General features: G+C 37.6%; 1 protein-coding gene across 2 annotated transcripts in view; it reads left to right on the plus strand.

The window, feature by feature from the left end:
- Window positions 1-12,778, plus strand: part of ascc3 (activating signal cointegrator 1 complex subunit 3) — a 174,354-nt gene that overhangs the window by 105,834 nt on the left and 55,742 nt on the right. For both annotated transcript variants that reach the window (XM_079445871.1, XM_079445872.1), the window contains exons 12-14: window positions 898-1,074; window positions 1,184-1,255; window positions 8,820-8,954. In XM_079445871.1, the coding sequence (XP_079301997.1) occupies window positions 898-1,074; window positions 1,184-1,255; window positions 8,820-8,954 (384 nt within the window). The remainder of the gene's footprint in view (window positions 1-897; window positions 1,075-1,183; window positions 1,256-8,819; window positions 8,955-12,778) is intronic.

Consider the following 12,778-nt stretch of genomic DNA (forward strand, 5'->3'; position numbering starts at 1 on the left):
GGAATTTATAAGGGCAAAGAAATGGAAAGTCTTAGATTGCCCAAGTCAATCTCCAGATTTAAATCTGATTGAACATGAATTTCACCAGCTGGAGAGGAGAGTAAAGGCAGAAACTCCCCAAAACAAACAACAATTGGGATTGGCTGCATTAAAGGCTGGGAAAAGTATTTCAAAGGATGAGACCAAGAGTCTGGTGATGTCTATGGGTCACAGACTCACTGCTGTGATTGTGTGCAAGGGATCTGCAACTAAATAATAGCTTTTAATCTTTTATATCTGCCTTATGTTCAACTGTCCCAATACTTATGCTCTCATCAATGAGTGGGATGAACTCTAAAAGTGCTGTTCTTTTTATTTGGTAAAACATGTATGTGTTGAAACGGCTAATAATAAAATATGACATTCTGTAGTTTTGTCTCATATTCATCTTTTAATCATATTTGCAAATGTCTTGACTCCACAGCCAACAGAGCAGTTTGTCTTTACTGTTCCAATACTTATGGAGGGCACTGTATATATATATATATATATATATATATATATATAAATTTATTCTGTGGTTTATTTTTATTGTTAACAACAAACAATAAATTAATGTATTTATTTGTAATCAGCTATGTCTGCCTTGGAGTTGGTGCTTATTCCTTTTTTCTTGTTGTATATATTTATTTATTTTTTATTAATGTTGAGGTCACATTAGCAAAATCTTTGAGGAATTTTGCAGCTTCGTTGTCTATTGTCAGTAGTGTAGCGATATATAAATCACAGCTTACACAGAAATCACTTTCAAACGAGCAGCTTTTTTTTGGTCAATACGGGAAATTTGCATGAAAAACCCAATGCAAAATTCCTGATAATTCCTGATACACTCAAAACCATGTATCCATCTTTCTCTAGGTGGAGTCGACCCAGAGCATGATTCGCATACTTGGCCTCTCAGCAACTCTGCCAAATTACTTGGATGTGGCGTCTTTCCTGCATGTCAACCCTTTCATTGGATTGTTCTACTTTGACAGTCGTTTTCGTCCTGTTCCACTTGGCCAGAGCTTTGTTGGCATCAAGTCTACAAATAAGGTACCGAGCAGCCAAGAAATCTCAAGCTATGCTAAATACAATGAATTTTTCAATCATGCTTTAGTCAGAAATATGAAATGTCTTTGTAATTATTGTGTTCTCGTCACAGGTCCAGCAGCTGCATGACATGGAGGAGGTTTGTTATGAGAAGGTCCTAACGCAGATCAGAGCGGGTCACCAGGTAAAATGTTGCTCATTTTCACATGTCCACATGCTGTATGTATCGCTGTCTTTGATCTGGTCACCTGATCATCATTTGTCTTTTTGAGTATGTTCAGGAAGTGTCTTCTCAAGGAGAAACACAATGAAAGGCCATGAGCAAGGCCTTCTTGGGAAGGTTTAGCGGTTTAATTGAAAATCATCATTCCTGTATTCCAGCGCTGAAGGTCACAGGCTTTGCGGTAGCTGTGGTATATTGTGCCCTGTGCCTCATCCTGAACTCAATTCTAAATCTCATAAATCTCCAAACAACCCCACTCTTACCACCACATAACCTCCCACCTTGCAAATGCTCTGTGTGTCTCACGCTCCCATCTCCTGTTTGATTTATTTGTGTTTTTTTGGTGTGGTTTTTAGATTTTGTCCATATTCTTTCTTGCTCTAAAGGCTACATGAGTTATGCATTTAACTGCATGTCCTGGTCGTGCAGTATATATGGTCTAATCTAATCTCACACTGTCCACCGGTTTAAAGGACCTTTAGGATTTTAGTTAAAGGACTTGCCACATACAGCGACCCAAAAAAAGTATTTGGACATGAAAACAACACTTATTTCATATAATGTGATATTTTATTTAAGATAGCACTTGAAAAATGAATAAATACATACATACGGTACATACTAGTAAGGTTTTAAGTGAGAAAATAATATACTGTCATATGGTTTAAACATCAAGTAATCCACCTAGTTACAATTATTTTCCTAAAAAATAATAGAAAATATATTTTTCAAGGTAAAAAAAAAAAAAGATTAATTAATAGAGTTTAAGTATTATATTCATAATACATAGATATAACAATGACTAAATGCCCCCCCCCCCCAAAAAAGAAAATTAGTATATTACATTTTTTTTAATAATGAATTTTAGAGGTGTATTCAAGACATTGTACAAGCTACATATAATTATTATTCATTTACTTAATTTATTTTTTAAAGAATAGTCATTGTGTAGCAGCTTGCCACATTAATAACTATTCAGTTTATTACTGGTCACAGGTTGGTGTACTACTGTAATGTCTCATTCAGTCAGATTTCAGAGATGGAACTATTAATGCTCTAGCAGCTATTGTAACTGGGTTAATGTTCCCAACCCTTATGATTTAGGAAAAAATCTGTTCTTTTGAAAGAGCCATGATTTAATGTGCTCCAACCATTAAATTGAATTTCGAACTAAATGCTAAATCATTTATAAGTGAAATGGCATGAGATTTGGTGAGTGGAAACTGGAAGTGAGCTGAAGAGATGGCAGGCGTTCTCTTTCCGGTGCAGTGTACAGTGGGGAGCGTCTCTCTCAGCTTGATATTAAATTGTCAGAAGTGGCTGTGACATATATTAATTTCATGTGGGAGCATGATGGATTGAATTTTCTTTATGAAATGCCCCCTTAGCCCCCCTGTCGGGCCAGTGGTTGGCAGACACAAGGCAGATGGAACTTTAATACGCTTACGGAGGCAGCAGTTACTGTAGACTGTGCTTTCTCGCAGCTTTGCAATGATGAAAAAAGTCTAATAAATAATATTTGCAGAGGAGGTCTCTATGGATCTTTGTAGGACTACTCTGTGCCGTCTGAGAGAGTCTGAATATAAAGGAATGCCGGAGAGAGATGGAATTCAATCTCCATGCATACGTTGACAAGATGAATAGTTTGAGTGATTGTATCTGTATGTGCAAATTCAACTTTCACAAACTCAAGTGGCATGCAAACGGACAAAAAGAGATGAACTGAGTGCAGATTAGATTTACATCTCCATTTCTTGTTCGGTGTCATCGTAATGCAAGTTCATTGATGTTGGTCACTGAGAGGCAGTCATCTTTGGCAAGTAGTGATCCATTTGATCCTGTCCGTTACGTCTTTTAAGAGTATTGTGGAAGTTTTGAGAAAGGAAACGTAATATGAAAGCATTGAGAGCAAACAAAAAATCATTTAAAAAGCATAGGCCTATGTGTGTGTGTGTGTATCTTCTGTATTTATTTATTTATTGTATTTTATTTTTTTTTACAAGTGTTTTCCAGTATTTAGACTTTATCCATAAAAAAAATATTGGATAATGTCCTGGCAGAAAATTTATTTTCATATAAAATGTGATTTTTACCTTCTAGCCTGTTACTAATGATAATAATTGATTATATTCTGCAGACTGAAACGGTCCCTTAGAGTAAATTTAATAGGATCAATCAAATCTGGACAAATTGAGTGAAGAAATTAAGAATTAAGAAAGCTTATTGGCAATTTAAAACGTTATCGTCCAGTGTAGGGATATGCCGGTATCATATTTTCATCATGTGATTAATTGCTAATGTTTTTATCACGGTAAACGGTATTATCACGGTATTGAAATTTAGCGGCAAAAAAGGTGTTGTCATAATACGGTATAACAGGTTTAATAACCTTTTTCTTATAACAAAAATAACTGAACATTTAACTACAATAAAGCATTACACAAAATATAAAGTTAAACATGTTACACAGATTAAAGTGCAAAAGAAATAAAGATCAATAAGTATCACTTTACAATAAGATCTCATTAGTTAACCTTATTTAATGCATTAATATTCACAATGAGCAATAGCTACATTTGCTAAAGAAGTTGTTCATCTTTGTTAAAACAAATCAACTCTTAGGTCATTAAATTACACAGTTGCAACTTTTGATTTTAACAGCGTGCTATTAAATATTGAAATACCGAAGATTAAAAAAAAAAAGTCGTGACGTATTGTCAAGTATGGTGACCCATACTCGAAATTGGTGCTCTGCGTTTAACCCATCCAAGTGCACACACACAGCAGTGAGTAGTGAACAAATGCACACACACACACACACACACACACACCGTGAACACACACCCGGAGCAGTGGGCAGCCATGCTGCAGCGCCCGGGGAGCAATTGGGGGTTCGGTGCCTTGCTCAAGGGCACCTCAGTCGTGGTATTGAGGGTGGAGCGAGCGCTGGACATTCACTCCCCCCACGTACAATTCCTGCCGGCCGGAGACTCGAACCCGCAACCTTTCGATTACGAGTCCGACTCTCTAACCATTAGGCCACGACTTCCCCAATGAATTGTTTAGAAGAATCTTTCATTGGCAGTTTATGTTAACTAATGAAGCCCTAATGTAAAGTTTGACTGAACAATAAAGAATCAAAACACTTTCAATCAATATCTAGGGCATGTTTCAGTCCAGATTAAAATGTAAAAAAGTTTGAAAATAAATAGCCTGTTAAAACTGAGGGCCCTATCATACACCCGGCAAGTGTTTTTGCTAGTTTCAGCCCGACGCAGTTCTCATTTTCCTGTCCTGCGCCGCGTTGTTTAAAAAGCAAATGCATTTGCGCCCATTTGTGCGCCCATGGGTGTGCTGGTCTAAAAAAGAGGTGTGTTCAGGCGCATTTGAGGAACTGAAAATAGACTGCGCCATAGACCAACTCAAACCTGGTCTAAAGTCAATGGCGCAATATTTTTTTGGTCTGAAATCCGCTCAGTGCGCTTTAGACCATGCGCTTAGATCGTTAAAATAGGGCCCTGAATCTTTAGTATTTGTCACTGTGATGAACACTACAATGAATACAAACATCTGAATGGCTATTTAAACCATTTAAATGCGTTTCAGAAACAGAAAATAGCGCAGCTGCTTTGTTTACGGGGTTCCTGGGGTAACGGCGGCATTTCTGCTGTTCAGCACCATCTGCTGTCAGAGAGTGAATGTGTGCTTTCATCCAGACTCCAGAGCAGGGCTCACCAATCTTGATCCTGGAGGGCTGGTGTCCTGCAGAGGTTAGCTCCAACTCACCTGCAAGTTTCAAGTATACCTAGTAAGAGCATGATTAGCTGCTTCAGGTGTGTTTAATTAGAGTTGGAGCTAAACTCTGCAGGACACCGGCCCTCCAGGACCTAGTGTGGAGACCACTGATCCAGAGCGTCTCTCACTTCATCCATGGTTGTTTACATCAGAGTGCACACGCGTCTTTGACGCAGCGTACAGTGGTGTTGTGCATTGTGACCAGTTGATGGGAAAAGTATTCTTATTATGCATTCAAAATTCGGAATAATTTATAATAAATAATTGCCCAGGATAACAATATTGTGCATGTTCGTTATCGTGATATAGCCTATGCATTACCAAAGACTGGCACATGTCTAGTCCAGTGTGATGGTAAATAGGCTTTCCAACTAATGTAAATCAATATTTACAAAGTATAATAGTAGTAAACTCATCACTCATACAGCTGTCATGCATTGTCCTGCAAAATCACATCTATGCCCTGCAACAGAGCAATAACCAGGTGGTCACCTTAGTGCCCAGTGAGTCCATACTGTGTGAGAACACGTTGCATTAAAAAGTACAGTATGGGAGCTATTTCTGTAAGATGAACAATAAAACACCCTGCGGCCAGGAGGTATTATTGAAAAGAACACTGAAGTACAGTCAGACAATGTCAAATAAATCCTTCTTGCCTCTCATTGTCCTTCATTGTCATGTATTGTCCTTTTATGACGTTTCTTCTTTGTCACAGCGATCAGCTCATTAAATCTGTTTTCTAAAGAGTGTTTCCACATCCTTCCAGCCCCAATAACCAACATTTTCCTTCCCCTCTCTCACTCTCGCTGTGCTCTGAGGAAGAGCAGATTGCGGTGAGCGCTGGTGAGAAACATGTTGGCAGGTGGTCAAGGACATGTTTGTGTTTTTTGGAAGGCTGTTCTTAAATTAGCAATCATGAATTAATTAGCTACCAATTATCCACAGGCCCAAACAATTGTGATGAATGCCAAAGCGCTGGCTCTGTTTCCAGGTACTGACCGTGGCAAAATACAGCCCAAAACAAACAGAACAACACTCAGCACATCTACACAGAGCAATTCAGTGTGGCACGGAAAATCACTTCTCCTCTGGCTTCAAACCCTCAATGTGGCATGTCTGGAGTGGTGCTCATTTGTTTAGTCAAATGCATATATTACTGAGAACCTAATCTTCATTTATTTGTCTTATTTTGTGTCTTATTGTATTTATTTATTTTTTGCATTGATTAATTTTTTTTCCCTGGACATAGTAATAGTTTATATGACTTGTGCGTTAACAATAAAACAGATCATTATATCCAGATTATTATTATTACACTCTTATCATTCTTTTCCAATTTTGTTCTCACCAGTATTTATATATATATATATATATATATATATATATATATATATATATATATATATATATATATATATATATATATATATATAATATTAGCTTTGGGTCGTTAAATTATTGAAAATAATTTAAAAATATATTAATAATAATACATAATATTGCATATTTATAATATGTAAAATATTTCAGTGTAATGTTTGTTTGTTTGTTTCATTATAATTTTTTTTAGCATAATGCTAGTACATATTTCATTTCATTTGATTAAAGGAAGAAACCAATTAATAAGCACATAAATATTTAATAAGTACGTTTGAAGACATGTTATGTTTTTTGTTATTCTTGTTATGGAAGAGCTAAGCAAAATGAAAAATATTTTGTTTTTATTTATTTATTGAATGTTTAATTTAGTTTAAATGTTTTCTGTTTGCTATCGAAAAAACTGAAAAACTACTAATTGAAATCATTGAAATTGATAATCATATTTTTATTTACATGGATAGTTCCTTCAAAACTAAAAATTATATTATTAACTCGCCCTCATGTCATTTTAAACCAATATGACTTTCGTCTGTGGTACACAATCTACGTTGGAGATTGCTGGTAACCAGAATTGACATCCACTGTATGGACCAAAAAAATATCTTCTTGTATCAACTCTGTAGGGAATTAATATTTTAGAATATTATGTGCAAAGAGAACAGTAGGTCAGTTTTTTTCTCCTCCTCCTCCAGTGTCTCTCACACTGTCAGTTCTTTCAGTTAAAGGACAGTAAGAACAGAGAGAGAGGGAGGGAGGTCTTTTTGCCATCTCATAACTGTCTTGTTTTTCTGTTATTGATTGTTTTTGTCTGGCGTATTGACTGCTTTGCAAGGGCAGCCTGAGTGTAATAGGAAAATTACAACCCTCTTTTGTCCTTTGACTAATGTGGCACATAGGCACCGCTCTGCCCTTCTGCACATCTGATGTGCTCGCTGTGGATGGGGCTTCTGCATTGTCAGTCTGAGAGAGAACAATCCAGAACTTAAGAGGCCAGATGCGCTGGTTCACTTTTGCATGTAATAGTCCCAGAGTTTGTAAATTTTTATTAGTATGTTTCAATCAGTGCTGAAACATTTACATTTACATTTATTCATTTAGCTGACGCTTTTATCCAAAGCGACTTACAATTGCTATAAATGTCAGAGGTCGCACGCCTCTGGAGCAACTAGGGGGTTAAGTGTCTTGCTCAGGGACACATTGGTGTCTCACAGTGGATTCGAACCCGGGTCTCTCACACCAAAGGCATGTGTCTTATCCACTGCGCCATCGCCACCCCCACACTGTGTGAAACACTGCTTATTAATAAGCAGTTCAATGCAGCGGAAAGGCCAGGAAAATGGGTTCATCGTGTGAAATAGGATAGAAGTTTATTCTGTGCATCTTTATCCAGTTATATTATATAGAATTGTATCAGTGTGGGTTTTCAAATAAGTAAATTAAAGCATCATGTCTTGAGTTTCTAGTAGCTCCCTACTTTCAGTTTACACACCAACTGTGTGCTAAAATGTCTTCCTTTGGGTGTCTTTTTCTAATTTACGCATGCCAGGCCAGTTGTTGGCAATGCCACTTTGTAAAGAATTACTATGTGAACATTTAATAACCATGCACATGATGTTTTAAATGGTGTCATGTAAATGGCTCATTATCAAAATCATTACCAATTCATTTTCGATCAAAATCTTTTGTTGGTTAATTTGGTTCAAATCTGATTTTGATAAGACTTCTGTAAATTTCCACTCTCATAATTCATTCATGAATGGTTTTTATTTATTTTATTTTATTATATTATATATATATTTTTTTTAATTTAATGGCAAGATTAAAAGACAAAAATAAATAAAAAGGGAACATAATTTCTCTGAGGCATAGAATTAAGGGCATTATTTAGAGTAGATGCCATACTCAATTGTGACATTTTTAAAAAGAGGCTGCAAAATATTGAAGATGTCCAAAACATTTCACATTTTCTATCACTTTTGATACAGATTTCAAAATGTGATTCAATTCGCAATTGTTTCTTTCTGTAATAGTAACTATGTGTAACAAGGACACCTTAAAATAAAGTGTTATCTGCTGTTGTTGTGTAAATGAAAGGCCAAAATGCATAAAAAGTGTTTAGTTTTCAAATGGTGTCATGTAAATGGCTCATTAGGTCAAAATCATTACTAGTTAATTTTCAACCAAAATCTTTCATTTTCGAACATCATACTTAAGCCGCATGAATTCCTGCCTATGTAGAGTGTTTAAATTCAGTCATTTATGAAGTTGAATTTCTGTCAGGCAGCTCAGTTGATTTCCAGACCTCAAACGTAACCTAACCCAGTGCTGCTGTACTATCTGTTTGTTTTAGGTGATGGTGTTTGTACATGCCCGCAACTCCACCGTCCGCACCGCCATGAGTCTGATCGAGATGGCCAAGAACCGAGGAGAGCTGTCGTTCTTCCAGGTCGACCAGGGTCCGGACTACGGCCAGTGTGAGAAACAGGTAACATATCTCAGTACGGTTTCACACTGTGCTTTCCAAGCCTGTTTTCACCATTAGAGTTTGGCGCAAGGGTCTATTTAAAGATCCATGTTTGTTTTCTGGACAGTCGGCACCTCGGGTCTGAGGATAAATAGAATAATCTCTTCAGCGTTTGCTTTCCTGCGTATTTTATACCCATCATAGAGAACCTGCGTCGCACTTCTGCTTAAGACAAAGAAATTCAGCACGGGCTCTTTTCAGCCGGCCTCGGACGCAGCCAAACAAAGCGGCGTTATTTATGAGCAGGTATTCACCGGCTCCGCAGGAGAGAAAAGTGAGAGAAATTGAGGTCAGTCACCTATGCTAGCAGCGGCGCTTTCTGAGAGAATGGTAAACACAGGCGGGAGACGTACCTGTGAGGGCCGAATGGGTGCGGACGCTTTGAAACGAAACCTGAAGGCGATGCAGCACTAAACTTTTGCATGCTGCCCTATTAGCTGGAGTGGGTGTGCAATTAGAGCCCCCCGCAGAGGCTGACATTCAAACACCGCTCGAGTGTGCCGTCCGGCTGCGGCGTTTGAAGATGCACTTAGACGCACTAGACGAAGACAGAGCCCATTCATATGCGCTTTGCGTTTTGTCTGAGGAATTGTACTGCACTTAAATACTTGGAAAATGTTTTTAAAGGTTCCAGCGAGCCTACTTGTGATGACTGTCGAGGTTTCTTGCACCAACAAAAGCCATCATTTTTATTCAAATTTCAAAGGATTTTACACCCTTTCTCTGACCCTTAGGACCTCAAAGCCATATTGATTGTTTTTTTTCACATTTTCATTTGGATGGAAAAGAGGCAGAACACTGGAGATGCGCCTTTCCAAAATATATATATATATTCAAATGATTTTGGTTTAGACTTCTGTAAATTACCTCTCTCATAATTACCAGCATTTCATTCTTTGTCTGAGCCATAGAATTAAGGGCATTATCTAGAGTAGATGCCATCTACTCTACTCCTTTCTTTCTTTCTTTCTTTCTTTCTTTCTTTCTTTCTTTCTTTCTTTCTTTCTTTCTTTCTTTCTTTCTTTCTCCCTTCCTTCCTTCCTTTCTTTCTTTCTCCCTTCCTTCCTTCCTTCCTTCTTTCTTTCTTTCTTTCTTTCTTTCTTTCTTTCTTTCTTTCTTTCTTTCTTTCTTTCTTTCTTCCTTCCTTCCTTCCTTCCTTCCTTCCTTCCTTCCTTCCTTCCTTCCTTCCTTTCTTTCTTTCTTTCTTTCTTTCTTTCTTTCTTTCTTTCTTTCTTTCTTTCTTTCTTTCTTTCTTCCTTCCTTCCTTCCTTCCTTCCTTCCTTCCTTCCTTCCTTCCTTTCTTCTTCCTTCCTTCTCCTTCCTTCCTTCTTCCTTCCTTCCTTCCTTCCTTCCTTTCTTCCTTCCTTCTCTTTCTTTCTCTTCTTTCTTTCTTTCTTTCTTTCTTTCTTCCTTCCTTCCTTCCTTCCTTCCTTCCTTCCTTCCTTCCTTCCTTCCTTCCTTCCTCCTTCCTTCCTTCCTTCCTTCTTTCCTTCCTTTCTTTCGCTTTCTTTCTTTCTTTCTTTCTTTTCTTTCTCTTCTTTCTTTCTTTCTTTCTTTCTTTCTTTCTTTCCTTCCTTCCTTCCTTCCTTCCTTCCTTCCTTCCTTCCTTCCTTCCTTCCTTCCTTCCTTCCTTCCTTCCCCAATCTAGATTCAAATATGATTAATTTGGAATTTATTCCATATACAAAATGTCAATTTTACTTAATATTTCTTAAAATAATATTTTTTTTCTTAAAAAATCTCAACTAATGCTGCAAATTATACAGGAAACGTTATAATATTGAAGTTTTAAATTGTATTGTTATATATATATAATCAAGAAAGAATTGTATACAGTCTAGGGCTATGGGTTGAAAAAAAAAGCCGGTCTTTTGACGTTAAAATAGTACGGTCAGGTTTTACTAAAGACGCGCAGTGACGACCTTAGCGCTGAAAAGGCGTGGACACAGTTATTTTTGTGCCTGATTGAGCTTCCCTTTCAGACGCAAAAGTTATGGGAGGAGAGTGTTTGAACGAATCACGTAACTCGTTTTACTAACGTTTGCGCTCGTCAAATTACTGGCATTTGCGCCATTATATAACGCTCAAAAAAGCATGTCTTAACTATTTTGCCGCTTGAAATGGCTGCAATTATTGTTGCTAGGAGGGAGGCGTAGCAGACAACAGAGAGTAGAAGGGAGAGGAATTTTTTCCACAAGTAATTAATTTATTTTGAATGCCAGAAGAACACATTATCCGAACATATCGTTTGCCAAGCCATGTTATTTTAATTTGCTTCAGGAAATAAAAGATGACTTGTAACCCCCAACTAGCAATACCAGGTCTATCCAAACTTCTAGCAAACCTTAATTTTTGGCCTCCAGCTCTTTTCAATGTACTGTGGCTTCTTTATTTCTTTATTCTTTAATTGCGACGGTGGTTAGGTCGGCGGCGGGGGGGCTATTGGTTCCACCTGCCTGGTGTTGACTGTGTCCAGGTTTCATTAGTTACACACTGGTGCTAGAAGAGCGTCTGGCCTCTGAAGAGGCCTGGGATAGATTTGACTGATCTAGACCTGTGCAGACAGACAGATGGATCAATAAACAGCTGGACTCGACCAAGTGCTAAATCACCTCAGTTTCAGGCTGCAATGCTGGAAACATGGGACCAGATGCATGTGTTTGTGTGTATATAGAGATCTTAGCTCTCTATACGAGTGCGGTTTTTATGCATGAAATCTATCAGGCTGCTGTGGTTAACCATCTGCTAGCGGTGGGCGGTATGAGCTAAATCTTATATCACGGTGTGAGTAATTGTATATATTATATATGGTAACCAAAATGTTTTATAACAACCAGAATTAAGTTTTTTGATAAATCAAGTGAATTAAATACTTCAAAACCAGCTTCTAATAATGTACCACTCTACTCAAGACTAATACATTGTTCTGTGTGAGTGTTCTCTATTCTATATTAATTCTCCAAGTTATGACGGTTACAAAAAGCGAGCGATGCAAACTTGCAAAACTTTAGGGATCTCATCTATGCACGAACAGCTTTTGTAACACTCCAAAGAGAAAGGAAAACTTGAAATTGCATCACATGACCCCTTTAAGGAAGTCCTTTCTGTGAGTGCATGTTATAGATGAGTTGTGGGATATGTACACACAAAGAGGTGGAAGCACTGCTCTCTCGAGACTACAGTCACACTATAACTACGTATTCAGATCTCCCAGCAGAAGGTGGAGTGATACATTTAGTAACCTTTCTGTGTGTCCCACGGGTTCGGCCAAGACAGATGCTGTTTTTAATCTACACCCCATTTATGTGACGCAGACATTAAATACATGAGACCATAGCGGCATCCTCAAAGCCACCGCTCAGGCAAAAATAGGTTTGTATTGAAAATGACCTAAATTCAACATTACTTTGTGTTTGGTTTGTGCAAGTGTTTCTTTTAAAGTAACATGTTGTGCAACTGTGTTACTCATTAACACATTATTCTGCTGTGTTACTTTTGTTCGAAATGCAGTTATAGTACAAATTCAGAAAGTGTTACTGTGTTGTAACACATTAACAGCACTGACAATAGGGAATTGTAGTGATATATTGATCACCACGAAGAGCTCAGAGCCAATAAGTGCCATATACTGCAAGTGGTGTTTCTTTAAGGATTTTGGTGATATGTTCTAGATTCTGTCTCTTTAGGAGCAAAGGGCCCATCTATGATACTTCTGATAAGAGTTAAAGTCTGTTTGTGGGGGTTGTGAGGTAAAGTGTATTTCTGTGAGCTGTAACATCGCTATA

The sequence above is a fragment of the Barbus barbus genome (assembly GCF_936440315.1).
Source record: "Barbus barbus genome assembly, chromosome: 21".
In the NCBI taxonomy this organism is placed as follows: Eukaryota; Metazoa; Chordata; class Actinopteri; order Cypriniformes; family Cyprinidae; genus Barbus; species Barbus barbus.